This window comes from Tamandua tetradactyla, chromosome 10 (genome assembly GCF_023851605.1).
Source record: "Tamandua tetradactyla isolate mTamTet1 chromosome 10, mTamTet1.pri, whole genome shotgun sequence".
In the NCBI taxonomy this organism is placed as follows: Eukaryota; Metazoa; Chordata; class Mammalia; order Pilosa; family Myrmecophagidae; genus Tamandua; species Tamandua tetradactyla.
In genome coordinates this window covers 3,361,887-3,388,582 of record NC_135336.1, presented here as the reverse complement: position 1 = coordinate 3,388,582, position 26,696 = coordinate 3,361,887, and the positions used below count along the sequence as shown (strand labels likewise).

At 35.7% G+C, this 26,696-nt stretch overlaps 1 protein-coding gene across 1 annotated transcript in view; it reads right to left on the bottom strand.

Annotated features, from left to right (window-relative positions):
• The window catches only part of VPS8 (VPS8 subunit of CORVET complex), a 388,458-nt gene that overhangs the window by 295,863 nt on the left and 65,899 nt on the right, over nt 1–26,696 (bottom strand). The window contains exons 10-20 of the mRNA XM_077117773.1: nt 25,513–25,580; nt 24,079–24,232; nt 23,914–23,973; nt 21,709–21,816; nt 16,609–16,689; nt 13,759–13,929; nt 4,194–4,268; nt 2,925–2,960; nt 1,984–2,074; nt 1,503–1,549; nt 5–94 (exon numbers count right to left, since the gene is read on the bottom strand). Of these exons, the coding sequence (XP_076973888.1) occupies nt 5–94; nt 1,503–1,549; nt 1,984–2,074; nt 2,925–2,960; nt 4,194–4,268; nt 13,759–13,929; nt 16,609–16,689; nt 21,709–21,816; nt 23,914–23,973; nt 24,079–24,232; nt 25,513–25,580 (981 nt within the window). The remainder of the gene's footprint in view (nt 1–4; nt 95–1,502; nt 1,550–1,983; nt 2,075–2,924; nt 2,961–4,193; nt 4,269–13,758; nt 13,930–16,608; nt 16,690–21,708; nt 21,817–23,913; nt 23,974–24,078; nt 24,233–25,512; nt 25,581–26,696) is intronic.

The window sequence follows — 26,696 nt, the reverse complement described above, 5'->3', positions numbered from 1 at the left end:
ATACCTGAAAATGTTGCTCCATCACTTGGATTTTTCCCTGGTCTGGGCACTTTTTCAGAGCTCGATCTGCATAATGGAATAGGATTTCTACCATCTGTAAGGAAAATAGCCTTTCATAGAATTTACAAATATCAATATAAAGTTTTTCAATACTTACTATGTTACAGTGATAGTCTCATAAATAATACAAAATCAGGTCTTGTTGCTATATTAAAAATATAATTGAAAAGTTTAATGGCTTTATTTCCCCCAAATTAAAAAAAAAAAACTCCATCCTAATTTCTTTCAGCCTTGGGACTAGTACTAATTTGCTAATCTTTCCTGAGAAATACCCACAGGTACTAAACCTCCCTACTATCTATTTCACTCAGGAAACGAAAAATTGAATTTAAGATCTTCAATAATTCTCTGCTGTGGGCTTTTCCTTAAAGAGCACTGATAGCTGATTTTTTGTGGTAGATACTGGGCAAATCAATCATATCTAAAGAGCAAACAATTTCTAATCAAGTTTTCTAAATACTTATTAATTTGGAATGTAATTTTTACTAAAGCATTTACAGAACAAAAGGGAGAGGGAATGACTACTGAAAATGAAACCAGTGAGTCTAGACTAGGGAAACAAGGCTAATACTAAATATTAGTATTAGTCACATAACGCTAATTAAAAATATTGATAATAATTTGAAAGCATTAACCCTCTCTGCTACCTCAGGCAATGCAAACATTTGCATTTATAATATTTCTCATAATTAATAATCTGTTCATATAAAAAACAACTAATGTGGGTGAAGGGTAGTTCAGTGGTAGAATCCTTGCCTGCCATGCGGGACACTTGGGCTCAATTCCCAGCCCATGCTCATCCCCCCTCAAAAAAAAAAAATCAACAAATAATGCTGCAATAACAGGATAGTCACGTGGAAAAAAAATGAAACACAACCCCCACCATACAACATACAACAACAAATGCCACATTTTATGGGCTATAATTAGGTCACAGCTTATCTAGATCCCCATACTTTCCTCCATCTTTCTGCTGCCTGTTTTTTGACTATTTTACTACTTTATCATCTTCATAACAGGGAAAAGAGAGAAAAAAGAAGAGGTGATGATAAAGGATTAAAAAAACATTCACAGGGATGCAAGAGTAGTTCAGTGGTAGAATTCTGGCCAGCCATGTGGGAGACCTGGGTTTGATTCCCAGCCCACGGACTTCCCAAACAAATAAACAAAGAAACTGATAAAAACAAACAAACTAGCAAAAAAGTTCAACAAATGGTACTGTAATAATGGGATACTCACATGGAAGAGAATGAAATGTGACTCCACCATAGAGCATACAAAAAAAAGGATTCATGATGACACTAGAGAACCATAACTAGACTTTTTATTTCATCCACTGTCTCTTTGATTGTAGCCATTTATCTAAACATGTCCCCAAATATTAGCAATATCAAAAATAAATCTGTATTGTAGCCTAGTAAAGAGCCTATTTAAAAACTTACCCGATCTGCAACAACAGCCTTTCGCTTACTGGCATCCCCTGATAATCCTGTGAGGAGCAAAATCTGGCATAAAACAGAAATTCATCTACATTTTCAGCAGCAAAACTGTTTTCTATCTTCTATTAGCAACTGGTGCTAACAATAAATATAATTATAACAATCCTTAGGTATCAAAATATTTGATAATTTGCCATAATAGGCACACTTCATATCTACTGGGCCAGATAGTCTATCAGTATACTTCCTTTCTCTTCTATAGCAAATTTTTCTCATGATATGAAAGAATTTTTTAAATGATATTTTAAATTATATATATACTATATTTGTCATTAATCTCCTATACTGGAACTTGGTAAGGTTTAAGGCCATCTTGTTTATAAAATATTTGAACATTCAGTTAAAGTGTTCTATGAGTAACAGTATTATTCATTGCACCTACTACAAAAACCAATCTCTACCACACAGGTTTTTATTAACTTACCCACTACTGCTTTTGCTTTTCCTTCATGGAAAGACCATGCAAGAGCCAAGGCTTCTGTAAGACAATCTTGTTTCAGCAGATGATCCACTCTCTAAAATAAATAAATGAAAGAAGCCAGACTTCTTTGATCAATCACTAGTCAGAATTCTTAGTCCACTTACTACCCTTCCAGAAGTTTCTGCTTAGTAACTAAAATTATTCCAATAACCAGGCGAATATCTTATTTCCAAGAAAAGTCATTTCTTAATACAACAGATACTACAATGACTGTATAGAGAGATAGTATAGGCAGCCACAGGGTCTAAATATAAAAAGGAATGAAAAGAGGAAGCAGCTGAAATGTCATTGTGGGCAGAAATGACTAGTTCTTTATCACAACATCTATCTACTCCCTCTTACTTAATAACAAATCACAAGTTTATTTGAGACAGCAATACACCAACTAAAGGACATTTCTAAAACTCTCTTTAACCAGTTGAGGCCATATAACTAAGTTCCCACCAAAGATAAGTAAGTAGAAGTGTTGTTTGGTTTTTTTTTCTCTCTCTTTTGACTTCCTGGCATGAGGATTTAACCATTAGAGATCCAAAAGCCATACTGGACCAAATAATGACCTCAAGACTAGAATCTACATACTAAAGACCATGTAGCTGCCAAACTAGCCACAGACTGTCTACCTCCAGATTGTTTTAAATGAAAGAAAAATCTTGTTTAAAAGCCACTATCAGTTTGAATTTTCTGATACATGTAGTCATACCTCAACCTAACTTATACAGCCAAGTTTTATCAAAGCAAGTACCTAACAACTAGAACAGTTGTGACATACACTTCTGAAATTAAGAACCACAAATCCAAATGCTCTTTTTCTGCAAATTAAAAGCAGAAATGTTAAGATGGTATCAATTCAGTAGCTCTAACACATAAAATTATTTTGAGCTCACCTCTCTCCAGCTCCTCAGCATCATCACATAAACAGACTGGAAATTAAAGAGAAAGGAATTAAAATGTTTACCTTCATGATGATTAAATTCGTGTGTCAACTTGACTAGGTTATAGTGTCCAATAGCTTGATCAAGCAAGGAATGGCCTGAATATTACCGTGATGATATTTCATGGATTTAAATCATCAGTAAATTGACTGCATTCACGATGATTACATCTACAATAGGCTGAGGAGATTGCCTTCAGCAATGAGAGCGGCCTCCTCCAATCAGGTGAAGGCCTTAAGGGGAGAAGTAATGATTTCAGCAGTCAGAAGGGAGATGGAAATCTATTTCAGGCAGTCAGCTTCTCCTGGGGAATTCATCAGAAATGTTCACTGAAGTTCCCATTTACAACCTGCCTTACAGAATTTGGAACTGCCCATCCCCATAACTGCATGAGCCAATTCCTATAAAAGATGTCATAATATTTGTATTATGTATATATCCTGTTAGTTCTGTTTCCCTAGAAAACCTTAACTAATACAAATTTAAACAGACTTGTTCGCGAGATACCTTAGTTCCAGTACCTCATCACAATTTTAGTCTCTTCAAAATATTTCATACCATGTTAGAAGTTTATTTAGAATTTTCTAAAGGGTTTTCCAGGGCCCACATTGAAGACTAGATCAAAAAACCACTTAAAGTCCAGTAAGGCCTCAGTCCAGGAAGGACTTAATTCCATAAAGGGCAAGGAAAGCCCAAGCTCATCATCCTGCACTGATTTTATAACATTTAGTTCAATTTTAATAATGAAGAAATATTTCTTCATAAGGGTTTTTTTTTTTAGAAAAAAAAAGCAAAGAAACAAATGATGTACAAAAATTCCTATTCCAGTGATTTTATTCTAAGTGAAATGCCTCAATGTATTTTAATGTATCCCGTAAGGTGATCTAAGCTAATGGCCATCTTAATTACATGATAAATATACATGATAAGGCATCTTCTGGTCATAAGAACATAAATGTGAAGGACGATATAAAAATATAGTCTTGGAGCAAGAAAATATGCATCTCATTAGTCAAAACCTAAAAAAAGTAAAAATATTTCTACAAATGGAAGAAAGAAGTTAATTAGGTAAGAAGTCACAAGTACTCGACTGCTAAGAATTTTGGATTACTGCTGACCTATATTCACTTTGCAATACATTGCTGTCTTTACCAGCAACCTCCTTTAGTCCCAACACCTCTGACACACACAAATACTGAGCAATAGAGTGAAAGAGCTTACTTTTGTCCCTAAATAAAAGATCTGACCACCATAGCTACTGATGGATTGATAACAAGCCTTCTCTCCAACCAGAGCCTGTAAAATAAATAAATAAATAAATAAATAAACAAAAAAGGTAAAAGTCCATTAAGTCTATACAACATTGTAGAACAACATGGTTTCATCCCAAAATGATGAGGAAAAGATGTCAATCAAGGGTTAATCTGACAGTGGAAGTGGCAAATAAGACAATGTGCAAGATAAAATTCTCTGCTTATATATGGACTTCTTATTTTTCAGAATAATGCAGAAAAAGCAAGAGCATGTCACCTTCCAAACCTGAAAAAAAAAATGTTGAACTGTCCATTACTAGATGGTAGGTAATCATTGCTTCTAGCAAAGAATGAAGCTAACTGAAAATGTTAACTCCAAGTTCTTTGAAATAAATATCAACATAGAACACAAGAAGAAACAGGAAGGGCTATCTTGGCTCAGCAGGCAGAGTTCTTGCCTGCCATGCTGAAAACCCGGGTTCGATTCCTTGTGCCCATGTAAAAAAAAAAAAAACAAAAAGAAGAAGAAACAAACAGGAAGACCAATCATTACAGTATAGGGGAGGCACCATAGCTCAGAGAAAGAAAAACAGAAAAGAGACTTACAGTCATATAAATCTGGGTTGCAAATTTTGGCTCTGCCACTTACGAGATATGACCTTAAAATAATTTTTAAATCTCTGATTCAGTTTCCCATCTTTGAAAACCTTACAAAACCTTACAAAGCTGGGCTGTGTTCTCATTTCAAGCTCAGAGTCCTCTTCCAAGTTTATTCAATTGTTGGTAGAATTCACTTCCTTGCAGTTGTTGGACTGAAGTCCCTGTTTTCTTGCTGGCTGTCTGCCTGGAGATTTCACAACCCCTAAAGGCTGCTATCAGTTCTTAGCCACACATGGCCCTCTTACAACCTGGCAGCTATGTCTTCAAAACCAGTAGGAGAATCTCTCATACTTTTAAGCCCTCTCTCCAGTGTGCAAGGATAGAGCTTTTTATAATGTGACGTATCGCAGGAAACACTATTCCATCATCTTTACCATACAATGTAACCTAATCAAGGGAGTGAATGTCCCATAATATTCACAGGCCCAGTCTACACTCAAGGAGAGGGGATTATAAAGGGGGCACACACCGGGGGGTGGGAATTTGGGGAGTCATCTCAGATTCTGCCTACCATATAAGTCATAGAAAGGGCAACAGAGGAAGCTGGAGACCAGTTAGAAGGCACTGGGGATATCCGGGCTGGAGCTTTTCAAAATTTAATGTGCATATGAGCTAATATTCAAAGGTAACAGACTGCAAACTTCCCCCTAAAATCAGGAATTAGACAAGGGTACCTATTGTCACCACTGTTATTCAACACTGTACTGGAAGTTCTAGCTATTAGAACTAGCTAGTAATTAGGCAAGGAAAGAAATAAAAGGCATCCAAACAGGACACCCTTGGGGAAATGTAAATTAAAACCACAAATGAGATACCATTTCTCACCCACTAGAATGGCTACTATTTGAAAATGGAAAAGCGTTGGAGAGGATATGAAGAGATAGAAATATTCATTCATTATTTCCACAGCCTCTGTGGGAAAGAGTTTGGAGGTTCCTCAGAAAGGTAAGTATAAAATTACCATATGACCAGGCAATTACACTTCTCACTATATACCCAAAGGAACTGGAGGCAGTGATTCAAAGAGATATTCGCACACTGATGTTCACAGCAGCATTGTTCACTGCTCATAGCAGCACTGTTCACAATTGCCAAAAGATGGAAGCAACCCAAGTGTCCATCAGTAGATGAATGGTTACCAAAATGTGGAATATTCATACAGCAGATTATCTTTCAGCCATAAAAAGGAACAAAATGCCAATACATGTGCCAACATGGGTGAACCCTGAAGACATCACATTGAGCAAGATAAGCCAGACATAAAAGGACAATTACTGAAAGCTCTCACTGACAAGAAATAAGCAGAATATGCAAATTCATAAAATCAGAAACTAGAATGCAGATTACCAGGCACCAGAGAGGTGAGGGGAATAGAGTTAATTGGTACGGAGTTTCTCTTTGGGGTGATATAAAAGCTTTGGCAATGGGTGATGGTGATGGAGGCACAATTTTGCGAATGTAATTAATATCTCTAAATTGCATATCTGAGAAGGGACCAAAAAAAAAAAAAAAGGTAAATTTTAGGTTGTATGTCAGTTAATATCCTTGCCCCCCCAAAATCCCATAGAACTGTACAACACAAAGAGCGAACCCTAATATAAACAGTGAGCTAAAGTTAATAGCATAATTATAATAATACTGTTTTATCAATTGTATCAAAGGTACCTCAGTAATGAAACATGTTAATAGGGAAAACTGTTGGGGGGGACAGAAGTGGGAACTCTACTTTCCATGTGATATTTCTGTAAACCTACAACTACCCTAATAAAAGTTGTTTTGTTTTTAATTTATTATTCATATGAATCTCCTGAGGATCATGTTAAAATACAGATAGTAACTTAGTAAGGCTACAGCATAGGCATGACTTTCTTAACACAACCTCCTAAGTGTTGGCAATGTTACCTGAGGAACAGCAAGGCTGTAGGCAAGCAACGATGGTGATATGGGTGATATGATGCTAATGGCAGAAATGAGAAATAGTTTGATCGTGGACATATTCTGAACATTGACTCAAAGGGTTAAAGGGTTTGCTAAAAGAGAAACAGAGGCATCAGGAGGACCTCCAAGTTCAAGAGATGGTAAAGAATACATAGGAATTTGTCTCAGGGCAGAAATCAAGTGTTTGGGTTTGGATATGCCAAGTTTGAGATGCCTAATAGACATACAAGGGAGATGATCACTAAATGCTATGGAAAATAACAGATTTATTAATCATATGATATTAGAGACTTGTTTCTGTGCACCACTGCTGTGTAACTCTTCCTAAGTGTGACTGGAATTTACTGTACTGTACTAAAAATTTCATGTAATAAAAAGGACTTTATCAATTCATTACAGGAAATTAAAAAAAAAACTTCTGGGGCTTAAATAAGTTAATATTTATAAAAGCTCCCAAAATGTATGAGGTCTATAACTGGTATCTATGAATTTTTATTAACTTTTTGTTATGGACATATTTAAATATATACAAAGGTAAAGAGAGTAATATAATCAATTTCCATGTAACTATCATCTAGCTTTATTAGTTATCAATTTGCAGTCAGTCTTGACTCATCTATACTTCTATTGACACCCTTCTAACACAGTACAATTTTGAAGCAAATTCCAGATACTGAATATTTCATTTATAAAAATTTCTGTGAAAATAAAATTCCTGTGATACGCCTTTAAAAAGGAGACTTTTTAAACATAACCACAATTTCCTTAATATACTTTAAAAAAATAATATTATTCCTCAATACATATCAAATATCCAGTGTTCAGATTTCAAATTGCCCATAAATATCAAATGTGTTTCTGTTCTGTTTTTAACATTTCATTTGTTTGAATTAAGATCCAAACAAGGTCCACATATTGGAACTGACTGACAGGTCCTCTTAAATCTCTTTTAATCTTCAGATCTCTCGCTCTTATTTTCCTCAGTTTATTTACTGGAGAAGCTGGGACACTGTTTCTATACAGTTTCCCACTCTATTTTGCTGGATTTTGTTGACTGCATCCCCATGGAATCTTTCAACATGTCCTTTTGGCTTCCAAATTTTATCTAGAAAAGTTTGATCAGAGTCTGATTTTTTTCTTTTAGCAGTTCTACTTCTAGTGTGATGTTCACTATAAGCTTTTTGTAAGACGCCCTTTGTCAGGCTGAGGAAGCTCCCTTCTAGTCCTAGTTCGCTAAGAGTTTTTACCAGGAACAGACAGTGAATTTTGCAAAATACTTTTTCTGCATCTATTGAGATGATCTCATAGATTTTCTTTCTCAATCTACATTGATTTCTGAACGTTAAATCACCTTTGCATATCTTGGATAAACATCATGATTATTCTTTTTATATACTGCTGGATTCTATTTGCTAGCATTCTGTCTAAGACTTTGCTTTTGTCCTCATGATGATACTGATCAGGAGTATTCTTTATGTAATGTTTGCCTGGTTTCATTATGAGAGTTAAACTGGTCTTACAGAATGAGTGAGTGCTCTCTCCTCCTCTATTTTCTAAAAGATGTTTGTATAAAATTGGTATTATTCCTTCCTTAAATATTTAGTAGACTTTACTAGTGAAGCCATCTGAGCCTGGAGTTTGTTTGTAAGAAGGTATTTAATCACAAAATCAATTTCTTTAATTAACGCATGGGCCAATCAGATTTTGTTCCCTCTTTTTGTCAGTTTTGATTTGTGTCTTTTAAGGAACTTTTCCATTTCATCTAGTAGCTGAATTTGTGGGCATAAAGTTAAAATCGTGATAGTCCTTTCATATCTATATAATCAACAGTGATGCTGCCTTCCTTGTTCCTGATATTTGTAATTTTGTCTTCTTTTTCTTGAATATTCTCACTGCAAGTTTATCAATTTTTATCTTTTCAAAGAAAGTTTTTCCTTGATTTTTTTTACTCTTTGTCCATTTTCTATTTAATTGACTTATACTCATCTTTATTATTTTCTTCCTTCAATTGACTTTTTAAAAAATTTTTAATTAATTTTTTAATTATTTTTAAAAATAACAACGCAAACATTCTTAACTTCTGATCATTCCGTTCTACATATATCAGTAATTCACAATATCATCACAGTTGCATATTCATTATGATGATCATTTCTCAGAACATTTGCATCAATTCAGAAAAAGAAATAAAAAGACAACAGAAAAAAATTTGTACATACCATACCCCTTACCCCTCCCCCCATCGATCACTAGCATTTCCATCTAAATTTATTTTAACATTTGTTCCCCCCATTACTCGCCTTTATACGCTTTACTCATCTGTTGAGAAGGTAGATAAAAGGAGCATCAGACACAAGATTTTCACAATCACACAGTCACACTGTGAAAGCTATATCATTATACAATGATCTTCAAGAATGCATTGGAACACAGCTCTACATTTTCAGGCAGTTCCTCCAGCCTCTCCATTACATCTTGACTAACAAGGTGTTATCTATTAATGTGTAAGAGTAGCCTCCAGGATAACCTCTCGACTCTGTTTGGAATCTCTCAGCCATTGACACTTTATTTTGTCTCATTTCACTCTTCCCCCTTTTGGTCGAGAAGGTTCTCTCAATCCCTTGATGCTGAGTCTCAGCTCATTCTAGGATTTCTGTTTCACGTTGACAGGAAGGTCCACACCGCTGGGAGTCATGTCCCATGTAGACAGGGGGACAGCAGTGAGTTTGCCTGTCATGTTGGCTGGAGAGAGAGGCAACATCTGAGCAACAAAAGAGGTTCTCTTGGGGGTGACTCTTAGGCCTAATATTAAGTAGGCTTGGCCTATCCTTTGTGGGGTCAAGTTTCATATGAACAAACCCCAAGACTGGGGGCTCAGCCTATAGCTTTGGTTGTCCACACTGCTTGTGAGAATATCAAGAATTCAACTTGGGGAAGCTGAATTTTCTCCCTTTCTCACCATTCCCTAAAGGAGACTTCACAAATACTTTTTTATTCCCTGTTCAAATCACTCTGGCATTTGTCGGGGCATCACACTGGACAAAACAACAAACTCTCATGCTCTACTTAAGGTTCCACATACCTATGGTGTTCAATTAAGCTGTCTACATAAGTTATATTTAGAAATGCACTAGTCAAAATATAAATTTTGTACCAAATAAACATTCTTTGCTTAAGTCTCACATATAAGCTAAAATTTTAAAATATTAATTACTATTTTCAACACTCTGCAGTAATGACATTCCTTTGTTCTTTCTCATGCAAAAACATTTTTAAAATTTGTACATTTAGTTACTATCATTATATACTCAAGGCATTCCTAGATTATATCATCTCAATCTTTATCGTCTATCTGATTTCATTTGTGCCCCCAGCCCTCCTCCCTCTATTATTCTCACATTCAGCTTCATTCAATGTTTTAACATAATTGTATTACAGTTAGGTAGTATTGTGCAATCCATTTCTGAGTTTTTACAATCAGTCCTGTTGCACAATCTGTATCCCTTTAGCTCCAATCACCCAATATCTTACCCTATTTCTATCTCCTGATGGTCTCTGTTACCAATGATATTCTCCAAGTTTATTCACTAATATCAGTGAGACCATACAGTATTTGTCCTTTTGTTTCTGGCTAATTTCACTCAGCATAATGTCCTTCAGGTCCATCCACGTTGTTACATACTTCATAACTTTATTCTGTCTTACAGTTGCATAATATTCTATCATATGTACATATACCACAGTTTGTTTAGCCACTGCTCTGATGCTGGACATTTTGGCTGTTTCCATCTCTTCGCAATTGTAAATAACACTGCTATAAACATTGGTGTGCAAATGTCCATTTGTGTTCTTGCCCTCATGTCCTCTAAGCAGATACCTAACAATGGTATTGCTGGGTCATATGGCAATTCTATATTTAGCTTCCTGAGGAGCTGCCAAACTGCCTTCCACAGCAGTTGTATCATTTGACATCCCACCAACAGGAGATAAAGTGTGCCTCTTTCTCCACAACCTCTCCAGCACTTGTCATTTTTCTGTTTTATTGACAATGGCCATTTTGATGGGTGTGAGATGATATCTCATTGTGGTTTTGATTTGCATTTCCCTAATAGCCAGAGAAGTTGAGCATCTTTTCATGTGCCTTTTGGCCATTTGTATTTCCTCTTCTGAGAACTGTCTGTTCAAGTCTTTTGCCCATTTTGTAACTGGGTTGTCTGTCTTTTTGTTGTTGAGCTGAACAATCTCTTTATAAATTCTGGATACTAAACCTTTATCTGATATATCATTTCCAAATATTGTCTCCCATTGTGTAGGCTGTCTTTTTATTTTCTTGACGAAGTTCTTTGATGCACAAAAGTGTTTAATTTTGAGGAGTCCCTTTTCTTTCTTTCTTTCTTCCATGCTCTTGCTTTGGGTGTAAGGTCTATAAAACTGCCTCCTAGTATAAGATTTATAAGATATTTCCCTACATTTTCTTCTAACAGCTTTATGGTCTTAGATTTAATGTTTAGGTCTTTGATTGATTTTGAGTTAATTTTTCTATAGGGTGTGAGATATGGATTGATAATTCATTGTGATTTTTTTTTCTTTGTGACTGACATTTCCCTAATGACTGATGATGAGCATCCTTCCTCGTGCTCAGTGGCCATTTATATACCCTCCTTGGGGACTACTCGCACATTATTTCCAATAAGAAATCTGTTATCCTTATTGTCCCTCTTTATTTAAAATGTCTTTTTTTTCTAGCTGCTTTAAAAAATTTTTCCTTTATCACTCAGTTTGTTTAATTTATGTATGGTTTTCTTTATGTTTCTTAGGCTTCTTGGTATTGGTTTACAGTTTTTATCATATTGGGAAATTTTTTACCATTATTTCTCCAAATATTTTTCTATCTTTTTCTTCAGGGACTCCAACTACACCTATGATAAGCTACTTGATGTTTGTCTCCCAGCTCAATAATATTATTTTTACTTTTTAAAATTACTTTTTCTGTGTTTCATTATGAATATCTTTTTGAAAAATATCTTTTAAGGATATCTCTAGAAGTTGGATTTGCATCTTTTTAAAAAATATCTTCCGTGTCGCTATTTAACTTTTTAGACATATGTACTGTTACTGTGTTATGTCCTTGTCTGCTAATTCTAAAACATATGTCAGGCCCTGGTCAATTTTGACTGACTGCTTTTTCTCCTCATTATAGATCTTCATCTTCTTCTTTGCATGCTTCTGATTGGATGACAGACTGTGAATTTTACCTTGTTAGGTTCTGAAAATTTATACATTCTAAACAGTTTGATCTCTTCTGGACTTGCTTTTCAGATTTATTAGGGGGGACCAGAGCATCATTTATTCTAGTCCTAACTATTCTTCATTATTGAGGCAAGATGCCTCTGAGTACTATACCCAATTTCCTATGAATCATGAAATTTTCCATTTTAGCTGTAATGCACTATTTTCAGCCCGATGTAAGAGCCAATATTTCTTCTCAGTTGGTTCTTTCCCTGGCCTTTGGTTGTATCCTCACATGCATCTGCTGAGCAGTACTTTACTAAATACTCAAGAGAGACCCTTTCTCCAGGGCTCTACTCTCCAATATGCTGTGCTGTGAACTTTACTCCCTGTCTCCCAACACCCTCAGTTCTGACTCCTCACCTCATAGAGCCCTCTAGGCTCCAAACGGGTTCCCTCCTCCCTGAGCTGCAGCCTGAAAACATCTCAACGCTATAAGCTGGGACAATCAGAGGATTCACCTCAACCGTTTTGCCAGAGAAAGTTGTTCTTCATTACTTGATGTCCAATGTCTTGAAAACTGATATTTCATATATTTTTTCTGATTTTTTTTGTTTTATTTTGCATGTTTCAGGCAGAAGTGTAAAGTCAGTACTAATTACTCCATCTTGGCCAAAAGTGCAAGTATGAAGTCTAATAATATTTTTTATTTACCACTCACAGACAAAATATCTTAGTGAGAGACAGTACTTATTATTAGTGAATAGAACTAGTGAGTTCTACTGCATTACCATTTTTATTCTGGATTTTCTTGGTTTTTAAATTCTGAGGCTGGAAGACCTTTCATATATATTTTATGATCTGAAATTCTAATATCTGAAGAAGATTTGAGCAACACCTACATATCATGCAATATATATTCATTAAATATGCTCATCATTACTACTTTTTTAAAGAAATTACCCATGGAAGCCTTCTCCTTAAAGATTACTGGTTTGGCAAGATACTCACATGGAGAAAGAATGAAATGTGACCCCCGCCATACAGCATACAAAAGAAAAAAAAGATTAGTGATTTGGAAAATGTGATTCAAAGTGATTTACCTATAAATAATCTTTATCAAAATTGCCTAGGACCATTATTATGGTTGCTTAAAATATAGTAAAATTATACTAAGATCATAACTTTTGTTTGAGTTTTCCCTCTCTCACTAGGCTCTTATATTCATCTATCATCTATTACTAAAGAGTCTTCTTTCTTTCTAACATAACTTTGCCTTTTAATGTCCATAGCAATGATACCTATTCAAGTCTTTACCATAGGCTACCTGTCCATAGATATTTATTCCTTAAATCCATCAGGCTGGTTAATTATCATCAAATTAAAGTATCTAAAAAAAATTTAATTTGACAGTATTTTCTCACAAACTTTCAATGCCACCTCACTGTTTCAGTACCAAAAAAAAGTTCAGACTCTTTGGAATTAAGTTAAATTAGTCACATTTCTAGACAGAAAGAGAAAGAATTATTGTTTCAGTTCACATTCCTGCAAAATTATACACACTTCAACCCAGTGGTTTTTAAAGAAATATTTCAAGACGGAAAGCTACTCCTCACAATTCCTACTTCTAAAATAAAACAACAACAAGAACTACAAAAATAACAAGGTTTATCAAAAACACCACCATGGTAATAGATTACACTCACCAGTGCCTGGCTAACATTTCCTCCAGTAGCTAATGATTTGAAATGGCTGCTATTATACACCAACTGAACTTCTGAGATTTCCACTGTTTCCAATTCCTCTTGGGTTTGCCGATCAACCACATGCAACTTCTCTACACTGTCCAAGAGCACGACTGTGCGTGAGTTTATCCACTGCAATTCAAGCACAAGGCAAAAGTGAGGCACTGCCCACATCATCATTCAGGTCAAGAAGAAAGCTGGGGGCGGGCCGCGGTGGCTCAGCGGGCAAGGTGCTTGCCTGCTATGCCGGAGGACCTCGGTTCGATTCCCGGCCCCAGCCCATGTAACAAAAACGGAGAAACAGAATACAATAAAAACAAGAAAATGTTTAAAGATGTTTCCCTTTCTTCCTTCCTTCCTTCCTTCTATCCTTCCTTCCTTCTCTCTGTCTTTCCTTTAAAAAAAAAAAAAAAAAGAAGAAAGCTGGGCAATCAGTTAAACTGCACTGATGACCTTATCCACTTAACAACTTGGATGGCAGTACAATCACAGCAAGAACTACTCAATGACAGCCCAGAGAACAACAGATAGAGAACAGAATACTGAGTTTTGACAGCATAAAAATGATACTTTGTAGTGTAAAGAAGATTGACTAAGATCACCAGAACTAAAACAGGATATATTATTTTTCATACAATTTTTTAAAGGTGCATTGCACAGATGACTTAAGAAAAGTAACAAATTTTGCATTTCGAGTTTTTATGAACATTAATGAAACAAAAGGGCAGATTATAACCTTATAAACCTAGTTAGTCAAAGGATGACTGGTAGCATTGGAGTAATACAGCTTTTAAAATAGAAGCTATTTAAAAAATACATTTCTTTCAAAATCTCCCTAAAAATCACAGGACAGTTCTTAGTTCTTTCTATTTTTCTATATCTTCCAAATTTTCCTTAATAAGCACTATTATAATTTTAAAGTACTCAATAATTGTTTTTTAATTTCCACTTGAGTTTTATTAATGATGACCTGAAACATCATTCTTCTGTGAGGACACTGGTATACACATCTGCGCCAGGTGTGAGCCATGCGTGGGGGGTGCCGAGCGCTATAGGAAATAAACACAGGTGTGCCTTTTTAACCCCAGCTGCAAGTGTGGCTCTTTTATTTTTTTTTAAGCTTCTAAAGGATGCCATTTTTGACAAATTTGATGTTATGTATAATATAAAATTTCTACTTTTCAATTTTTTTTTAAATCTCAATTCCTCCTCAAGAAATAAATGGAGACTTATAATCTGCTCAATTAGCATTCTAAGTTAGTCAAAACAAAGTGCTTCCCCTGCACTTTATCTTTCTGCTATTTATGCTGTTTTATTCATATGACCACAGACAACCAAATGTAGGAACTTTTTTAACGCATGCTGAAGATATATTCTATTACTTTATATAATGGCCACTGTAAGAGGTTGTTTCCCCACCCTCATCCCCCAAAATTATCGCTCAGAAAACAGTGAGTTTGATACTTAGATCTGAGCTCCTAAGGTGCTTTCTTGATTATTTTACTTTGAAAAGAAAAGAATCATTTAGGAAACACACATTATTTAACCATACACAACCCCAATCAGTGCTAGCTTCTAGGTGCTTTCAGAGGCCACTTGGTTAAAGAGAGAAAATGACAAAGACAGAATGTTCACAAAGGTGAAAGGTCCCCGAGGTTTGACCCTCACAATTGCATGTTGGCACTGTTGTAAACAAACCTTTTAAAGGTCAATTTACAAAGCAGTGCAGTTAATGGTCACATTGTGGATATGCCAAGAATGAAAATGCCAATTGTCCTATTGTTAGACTTGGTATCTTCGTGAGGGAAAAATTTCTAGTGACAAAATCATGCAGAGATCATAAAAGTGCTATATCTCAAATGTTGAAAGTGATGAAGAATTCTGGAAAATTGTGTAAGATGATTCAACAATGGATTCTAGCAATGACAAAGACACTGATTATCTGATATGCAAGGAAAGAATATGTATAAAATTATTTTGTGAACTATGTAAAGAAAAAAGCATAATTTCAAAATCAAAAGTGTATTTGTGAGTATAAAATGCAATTAATGTACTAAATGAATAAATCGTGTATTATAGAGAAACACTCTATTTCATCTATACTTTTGTAAGTCAAATGTCAAACTGAGGGAAAAAACCTTATTAGCATATTCATCAGAAAAATGAGGGACTGCCTTACATTTAGGGTTGCCTATATTCACATAGATGCAGAATATTTCACTGGATACCAGATACTGATGTGCTCAAAAAGCATTAATAATAGAAACTTGAAGCTATTATAATTATACCCATCTCAAAATTAATACACTACTTGAAAAAGAAAAAACAAAATCTGATACAAAAAGAAATCTCTCTTTTTTAAACCAAAAGTCTCTCAGGACTGAGAAGCATGGTGGAGAGAGAACTCTTTTCAAAAATTTTAGCCACAAGTAAAGAACAGGTTGCACAAGCTCCTGAGCCAATTAGGATAAGCTCAGAAGTACAAAAATGTGTTTAAACAGAAAACACAGCAATGATCCTGAAGAGACCACCTAAAATCTTCTGAACCCAAACTCCCCTTTGAGCTAACCAGGATAACAAAAAACATTTCCTGATCCTGCCAGTGTTCAGTAGGACATAAAGTTGAAAGGGAATGTTGTAGCATCACACCAAACTCAGACTTTATTAGGTTATAAGAAGGATTTCACTTCTGATCATATTTTATATGATCCTAGATATCATGGTTCATGAGAGAAATCTTGATGGCTTTAATGCACCATCAGAATAATTACATGAAAATAAGTGGGGAGATGTACTTTGAATAATACTCACAGTAAAGTTGATGAGATCATAGTATAGGTGAAGATGCTTTTGCTTTGTAACATGTATTGCTCCAGATTCATCTCTCTTAACCTGATGACGAAATAAAAACATCCTAAATATTGGCCATTACTTGAGATACTCTTTTAGGTATTTAATTATACTCCACCTAGAAAATGATTCCTATTCAGAGTGTGGATAAGTCAAATAATATTGATATTTAAAAAACCAAATATCAAATGAAAAAATCAATCACATAATGATTTATACTGAAATCCAAGGCATATCTGGTTATCGACCAAGTTATCAATGTTGGCAAGTGCTAATCAATATAATTTTCACTGTCCTAATTCAGAACAACCTAACTTCATCAACTCAAAGACTGTATTCAGGTGGAGTTAAAAATTTTATAATGGGACTGGTGACAAGGGTGTGATGAGTCAAACAGATGTCCATTAAAATGAGAAGCTACAGTGATGACACTAAACCTTTTTGAACTATAGTATCACAGCCCAAACAGCCCAAATCACCCAAAAGAACCTCAAAAGTCAATATTTTATTTCTATCTCTATACATACACACTCTAGAATCCTTAATTATCCTAATAATTTGCTTTTTCCACTTTTGCTTCAAGGTAATAGAGGGCTGAAGAAAGAAACAGCACAGTATGGACCTGACTGCCCTGAATCTGTGACATTCAACTCAACCTGGCTTTTCTTGCACATGCTCCACAGCAATGTTCTTTCTGTCCCATTAAGTCTCACTTCCTCTTTATCTTCTAATTCCATCACTTGCAGCGTGTGACCTTATAACCTTAGCAAAAAACTGAGACGATTTAATGGGGGTCCCTCATGTACTCAGAACTGTACTTCACTATATCACTTCCCCCATAAGAAAAGATGTTCTGGTAAAATGGGCATGGAATCCAGAGCCCTGTGTTCAAGCAGAAGTTCCACTACTTATAGCTGTGCTGCCTAGGGCAAATCACTTACTCTTTCTCATTTTCCTCATCTGTAAAATTAAAATAAGACAGCACCAAATTGTTCTACGTGAGGCATATGTTAAAAGCACTCCATAAACTGAAACAAGCAGTGCTACTGTTAATATTCTCCTAAAATTTTCTAAAGTTCCTACAAAAGAAAATCACTTCACCTATATTCTTTAAATCCTATCTTCCTCCATCACTGTTTAATAAACCCCTCATTTGCTAGCATGTCAATCACTCCTTTAAAAGGGCTTTCTTCCTTTGCTATCAAACATGTTTCTGATTTCCCCATCTACAAAGCAAACAAAAACAAAACAAAAACTCGCCCCTTAATTTGTGACTTCTGGTTATTATTTAATCATATTCCTTCCTCTTGCAACCAAACACTATGATTGTTTGAGTTTGCATTTCTAGATATCCATTTCTTTAACAAGGTTCTAAGATCTAACTTAAACTTCCATTCCACTGACAATTATAATCCTCTGAAAAGTTTCTACTGAACTACTTCTTGCTATGCCCCATGCTCTTATCTTGACTCTTCCGCTTCCTTGATCTTTATTTGGCACTGGTGTTACCCTGGAACTGGTATTGTTATAAAGTCTGTCCTTTGTCGTCTGTGTGATACAATACTATCTGATTTCCCCTCCAGTGTCTACATGCCATTATAGAAAAGTCTTTTCCCGTTTTTTCTTTTCCCTTACATGAATGTCCTCGAAGGTTATGCACACTCTAGCTCTTGATTTTCACAGCTTCAACTACCTTCTCTATTGTGAAATTCTCATTTGCACTCCAAACTTCATTTGCCACCAGCCAACAGGGCATCCCTTGATACAACTCTCAGAAGTCCCACCTTCACTTCCAATTCAACACACTCAAATTTTCAATACTCATTTTCTCCCCTAAACAACTTTCCCTTCAAACACTTCATGCTTATAAAATGCAAAGTCAGAAATGTGATGGTTCTTTCATCTTCTTCATTACCTTAAGCCAATATGACAAAAAGACTTATTTTTCTTTCAAAACTTCATCCCTTCTGCAATCAACTACCCTTGTCCAAACACCTCACACCTATTTTATTACAAGAGCAAAACCATCAATTTCCCTCCTCCTATCTCCTATTCTTTTCACTTGCCCTGGACTCATCTTCCTAAAATATCCTAAACATATCCTTCTCATTTTAATTACTTAAGACCCTGTGACAGGTAACTGTTTTTTTTCTAAATTCTGAGATGCTGAGCTATTTGTGCATAACTTGGTCATTCCTTGGAAATTCGGGTATTTGTATGACAGCTGAAACTCAGATTTAGTGCTCTGAAGCTATGAAAGTCAACATTACCCCATATAGCAACTATTAAAAAAGTTGAAAAAGTGATCAAGCGTCAAGTAGAGATATGAATGAAGCTGGTCTGGATAGGATTACAATAAATCAGAATACAGGGCAAAGGATGATCTGGCCCATATTTTAAAACTTCAACTTCTGTGAGATCAAAGGAAGAGACGTTTATTTTATGCAAAATTTATATTTTTGGTAGCACATTACCTAATTTAACTTGTATGGTCACTTTATTTGAACACTATAATTACATGGAATCTTGAATAGGGAATGAGATCTTGTTGATCTGTACAGGTTAGTGTGATGCTCCAATACATCCCAGAGTAATTCGGGCAGAGAATAAAAAAGTATGTATAAAGTCCCCTTGGAGGACTGGAGAGAAAGGTGGAAATATTCAACTTCCCCTTTCGGGGGATTCCTGATATTCTCACAGGCAGTGGGGACAACCAATTTCAATAAGCTGAGTCCTCGATCTTGGGGCTCACCCCTATAAAACTTACTCCTGAAGAGGAGAAGGTAAGCCTACTTATAATTTAAAGAGTCATTTCAGAGAACTTCTTCATTGCTCAGATGTGGCTCTCTCTCTAACCCAACTCGGCAGGTGAACTTACTGCCTTCCCCCTCACATGGGACAAGATTCTTAGGGGTGTAAATCTCCCTGACAATGTGGGACTCCTGGGGATGAGCTGAGACCTGGCATCATGGGACTGAGAAAAGCCTTCTTGACCAAAAGGGGGAAGAGATAAATGAAATGAAATAAAGTTTCAGAGGCTGAGAGATTTCAAACAGAGTCAAGAGGTTATCCTGGAGGTTATTCTTATGCATTATAGAGATACATCTCTTTTTAGTTTTTATTGTATTAGAACAGAAGGAAATACCTGAAACTGTTGAACTATATTCTAGTAGCCTTGATTCTTGAAGAAGACTGTATAACTATGTAACGTTTACAATGTGACTGTGTTACTGTGAAAACCTTGTGTTTGATGCTCCCTTTATCCAGGGTATCGACAGATGAGTAAAAAAAATAAGGACAATAAATAAATAAATAATAGGGAGGGATAAGGGGTAAAAAAAAATTGGGTAGATTACAATACTAAGTGGTCAATGAGAGGAAAGGATATGGGATACTTGGACTTTTTTCCTTTTGTCTTTCTTTTTCCGGAGTGATGCAAATGTTCTAAAAATGATCATGATGATGAATACACAACTATGTGATGATATTATGAGCCACTGATGGTAAACTTTGGATGGATGGATGGTACATGATGATATCGCAATAAAAATATTTTAGAAAATAAAGAACCTAGAATGGCTCCTGATTACCAATCTAGGCCATTCCTTCCATAATCAGGATAAGGTATCAACAAACTTTTTCTATAAAGGGCCACAACATAGTCTAGGCTCTGCAGGCCATCAAGTCTTTGTCACAACTACTGAACTCTGCCACTCTAGCACATAGATAGCCATAAATAACACATAAATGAATGGACATGACTGCAATAAAACTTTATTTATAAAACACATGTCGGACCAGATTTGGCTCGTGGGTAACAGAGTTCCAATTTCTTATCTATATTTACCCCATATATTAACTTTATTTTCCACCATAGGTTTCACCCTGCCACTAATTCAATCAGCATGTATTAAGCATCTATAAATACAAGCCCTGTCCTAGTGGCTAGAAATACAGCAGTAGAGACTAGTGAGAAAGAAAAACATTAGACAAGTAATTCAAGAAGTGCTGAATGTTATCCAAGGAGAAGATCTTATGGGTATCTGTAGCAGGAAACCCTAACTTAGTTTAGGAGGCGAGGAAAGGCAGTATTAATTATGAGTAAGGATAAAGCGGAAAAAGAATATTGAGTTTTCCTAGGAGAGATAATAGCCATGTGTAAAGGCTCTAAGGCCAGACTAGTTAAAGGCTACCATAAATCTAGGCGAGAAATGTATGTGGTTTAGACTAAGCAGCAATGGGAGATACAAAAAAGGAAGAAAATGCAGGGGATTTTGGAGGCAGAGTCAACAGGAATTGGTAATGGAACAAATATGAACAGAGAACGGTTAACTCAAAGGCAACTACTATGCTTCTTGCTTGAAAAGCTAAGTAGGTAGACAATGGTGCACTTAAGCTCCTGAGCTAGGAAACCTGAGAGAATTACATAAGTACAATTCTACCTTGATAATTACAATTCATATTATTTCCCCCAATTTGTATGTCCATCCTTCCTGTAGCATTTACTGAATATCTCCTCCATAAAGACTTCCATGGCCTCTCTACCGCATACCAATCTCTTCATACTCTGAAATTATATCAACATTTAATTCTCTTCACACATGTTTAAGTTTAATCCTTAGCCATTCTCTTTAATATTAATGAGTATACCGATTTTTGCCTTTCAAACAATATAATAAGCTGTGTGAAAAAAGAAATTACTTTATACTTCCTTCAACTGTCTCTTGTGTACATCACTGGGAAGAGAACACAGTAGATGCTCAGTGATACTTGCTTTCTAACTAATAAATACACACACATTAATACAAACATGTACATTCATATGTTTATACATCCACATATACCATTATCTGTTATTCAAAGGAGATGGAATTGAGAAACAGACCAAGGAGGAACATTGAGCTGAGGGTGATCAGTTTTTTTCCATGTTAGATTAATCACTCTTTCTCCAAAAAGTTATAATAGTATATTTCTCTTATACAATATTAAACTACTGGTGAATTTTTAAAAATCTTATGATAAGGGATTTTAAAATAGCTCTATTATCACATTAAGACTTACCAAGAGAAAATGAACCACATCTCCTCTGCAGAAGGCAAGCATGGGATTCACATAATTATGCACTGCCACAAAATGCCAGGCCAGCAATGGAACACTAGAAGGATCCATCTAAGTGACAATAAGTCAGAAACAAAGTTATTACAGATAACAGAAAAGACAAAGAAAACTCTGGTTAAAAATACCATCTGACTAATGTTCCTTGACACAATTTCTAATAATTTCTCAATAAAATTCCAACGAAACAGGGATTGACCAGGGAACTTCCTGGGTAATGTTCCACATCTTGATAGGAGGTTAGATTACAGAAGTATAAAGATCTGTCAATTTTAAGCAAATCTATACACAAGAATTGAGCGTTTCAAAATGGGTATAAATTTCATAACAAAGGAAAAACTAGCTAGTGATACATATGCTGAAAATTTAGGGGAAAGAGTACTACTTTCTGCAATTCACTTTGAAATCATCAAAAAATACAAGTCTGATGAGTGAACAGAGAAATGGATAGATGAACAGATACATATAAAGAAGGTACAGAAAAAATATGAACAGTGGAATTTAGATAGTGGTTACACAGGTATTTACAGGTATTTGATGTAAACATCTTTCAATTTCACTATAGGTTTGAAAATGTTCATTATAAAATATTGGAAAAATACCAATAAAACTATATAAAATGGTGCAAATATATAATACATAAGCCACAATTTAGCCAATGAAGGTAACCTAAGAAATGTGAATGGCAATCTAAGCCAACTTTGTCATCTGAAAGGGCAGGCACACTTTCCCTGAGCCCAGAGTTTACAGGCTATCAAAAACAAAAAAAAGTGATCTCCCTCAGTATGGGGGGTATACTAGTTTGAAACAATTATATATCCCGTAAAACCATGTTTTAATTCCAATCCAATCTTGTGGGGCCAGACCTACTTTTTGGGCAGAAACCTTTCATTAGCTCATTTCCATGGAGATTGACCCACACAATTATGGGTGTGACTTTTCATTAGATTACTTCCACAGAGATGTGATACACCCAATTGCGGATATGGTCTTTTGAAGAGTTGGAGATGTGATTCCACCCATTCAAGGTGGGTACTGATTCGTTTACTAGAGCCTTTAAAAAGGGAAAACATTTTGGAAAAAGCTTCAGAGCAAATACGAGACCCAGAGGTTTGGAGATGTAGAAAGAAAACGTCCCAGGGAAGCTGTTTGAAACCAGATGCCAAAGGACCAACAGACACCAGCCACATTCCTTCTCAGCTGAGAGAGGTGTTTGAACCCATTAGCCTTTCTTGAGTCAAGGTATCCTTCTATGGTTGCCTTAGTTTGGACACTTCTATAGACTTAGAAATATAGACTTGCAAATGAATAAATCCCCTTTATAAAAGCTGATCCATTTCTGTTATATCGCATTCTGGCAGCATTAACAAACCAATACAGTGGGCCACTTTCTGAATTAGCCAGAGTTCTCCACAACTACCACCATCCCCATTAATACTTCTCATATATACATGGGTAGGTCACAACTCTCTGAATACAATCAAGTAGGAAAGAAAGTGGAAACTGGGATGTGCATAATATATCCTGAGAGGCAAAATCTCCCAAAACAAAATAGCAGAAGCAGTCAAGAAAAAGGTATGCAGTAGCAACTTATGCTGGATATTACACTGGAGTGCACTCTATCAATAGTACAGTTTCAAAGCAGCAGACAGCAAACATAATCTTATCTGAGTGGAGCAGTCACACAACAACTAATGTCTTTCAAACACTGGAAATCAATACATCAACTTAGCCTCCAGCTTTAAGTCTAACAAGGGAATTTTATTGTACTCAGACAGGCAGTGAATGAGGATAGAACAACCAAACCCATGCATGAAATTATGTATGACCACAAAACACTAGAACGGCAAGAGACTGGTACTGTCAAACTGAGGTTTTAAAAAAAAAAGCCAGCTATCTGCTGCTTATGAGAGAAAAATTTAAAATGAAATGATAAAGGTGGAAAGCTCCCATGATTCCCAAGACACTGATCTAATCAGAGGCTTATACCTTGGTCACTTCAAGGTAAGTCTTGACAACAGTCTTTGGGGCACTACATTCTACTTAGTTTTCTGACAATCCTCCTGTCAGAGAATTCAACACTTATAAGTCATTTTCCCAACTCTCTGACATGGTCCTCCCTTTTGCCAATAAGACAGAGAGGTTACTTACCCGTCCATAGGGAAAAGTCATCCACACTTTCAAGGACGGTTTCAATCCAATGACCAGTATCTTGAGGGGAAAAAAGTATGTTTTCAAAATTTACCTTGCAATTTCCAAATTTTTGGTACTCAAAGACTCTAAAAATTATGAGTATCACCTTCTAAATACACCTACCTTTGTTAAGGATGCCATGGCCAATAATGAAAACTGTGTGATGGGATGATCTTTCAATTCAGGCTTAGAATGTAAAGGCTCAATACAGCAAACTTCACCCTTAGAGCCACTGAACAAACATCTAGATTCACATGTTCTCACTCCCATCACTCTCCTGAAAATATAACCAAAAATGTCAGAATCAAATTAGCAATGAGCCAAGATACTATCATCTCTGGCTTACTTGGACTAATACAATCACTTTCTACCTCCTTTGCTTATCCCCAACAGTCCAAATTCCATATGAAAGCAGCATGATCTTTATACTATATAAGCCAGATTTACCACTCTTTTGCTAAAAATGTTCCAATGAATTGCCAGTGTACAGAAAACGAAATCCAAACTCTTTACCATGTCTAAAAGGCCCTAGATAATCTGGCTCCTGCCTTCACTCATCTCCTACCACTGTTGTTCCTGACAAAGATTAGCTCTAGCCACACTTGGCCTTCTTTCTATTGCCCAACTAGCCAAGTTTGTGCCCACCTCAAGGCTTTTGTGCTTAAACATCTCTCTGCCTGGAGCACCTCCCCCCAGATCTCTGCACCGCTGACCCACTCAGGTCTTCGCTCAAACGTCACCTTTGAGGGAGGCCCCCCTGATAATTCTGAGTGTACTCCAGCACAATGACCTGTACTAGTTTCTTGACAGCACTCAAAACTACCTAAAATTATTTCATTTACTTGTTGGTTTCTTGTCCATCTCCCCAACCTACCCAGAATGTATGTTCTATTAGAGTAGAAACTGTTTTACAGCTATAACTTTGGTACCCAGAAAAGTGCCTACACATCAGAGATGCTCAGTAAGCATTAGCTGAATAAATGACAGTATTTTTAAAGCAAATACTTTGTGCTTAGCATTGTTAGAAGTTGTGAGAAATACAAGAAACAAAAATAGTTGTTACCCTGCAGGAACTCATGGAAACAAAATATGCATAGCATTTTAGGCTATATTTAAAAAAACAAACAAAAAAAAAACCCTCTGCTTTATGAATGTTCTTCCAAGTACCTAGACAATCTTTACTCTTATTTAAACATAAACAGGCAATTTCAAGGCAATGAAGCCTTTTTACACCTGCCATTGTGGTTATAATCAATCAGGCCAGAGACCTAAACCAAAATTAGTTGGATTATCCAGAACAGTGGTTCCCAAACCTGCAGCTACTAAGAATCCCCTGAGGATTAGGAGTCTAGAATCCTAACTCAAATGTACTAAGAGAGAATTTTGGGGGTCAGGTCTGGAATTTGGTATGTTGTATAAGCTTCCTCAGATAATTCTGATACACAGCCATAATCTATTTTAATCACATGGGCTTTCCAGATCTCTTTATGTTCAGTTTCAGGTCACTAAACCAGAGTAGACTTTTCATTTGGCAACACATTTCCATTAGTCTCTTACTTAAACGTCAATTCAAAAACAGAGCCTCCACTGTCATTGCAAATTGCAAGCGTTGGATCATCTGTAAACTGAACAGAGAAGAAACTTATTTTCTTGTAGATTTTAAATAAGTCAAATGTTAAAAAGGTAAAGATATATAAAATTTTAAAAATCTGCAACATACACATTTAATTGCATTTGAAACAACATAGATTCAGCTCATCAATCACAACATACAAACTTATCCTTATTTAAATTAAAAATGGCTCAATATATTTTAAAAACTGAGGCTTTCAAAAGTTAATAACAAAACCACCTTCATCAAGATGAGAAAATCATAATAATGCAAACTATGATTCATAAAAATCCTAAGGTTCTCTTTTGGGTTCTTATTAACTTTTTCTAACTTGCTATTAAACTGAATAACAACTTTGGATACATTTCCAATTGCCCACTTTTTTTTTTTAATTGAGAAATCTTTACAACATACATTCTATATACATGGTATACAATCAATGGCTCATAATATCATCACATAGTTGTGTATTCATTATCATGATTGTTTTTTAGAACGTTTGCATGGCTCCAGAAAAAGAAATTAAAAAAAGGAAAAAAAAACTCATACATACCATATATCTTACCCCTCCCTTTCACTGACCACTATTGTTTCCATCTACCCAATTTATTTTACCCTTTGCTCCCTATTAGTTATTTATTTATCATTCATATTTTTTATTCATCTGTCCATATCCTGGATAAAAGGAGCATCAGACACAAGGTTTTCACAATCACACACATTGTAAATGTTATATCTTTATACAATCATCTTTAAGAATCTAGGCTACTGGGATACAGCTCAACAATTTCAAGTACTTTCCTCTTGAAATTTCCTCCAGTATGCCATAAACTGAAAAGGGATATCTATATAATGTATAAGAATAACCTCCAGGATAACCTCTTGACTGTGTCTGAAATCTCTCAGCCACTGACACATTATTTTGTCTCATTTCTCTCTTCCCCATTTTGGTGAAGAAGGCTTTCTCAATCTCTTGAGGCTAGGTTCTGGCTTATCCCAGGCTTTCTGTCCTATGTTGCCAGGGAAATTTACACCCCTGAGAGTCATGTCCCATGTAGTGGGGAGGGCAGTGAGTTCACCTGCTGAGTTGGCTCAGTGACAGGTCACATCTGAGCAACAAAAGAGATTC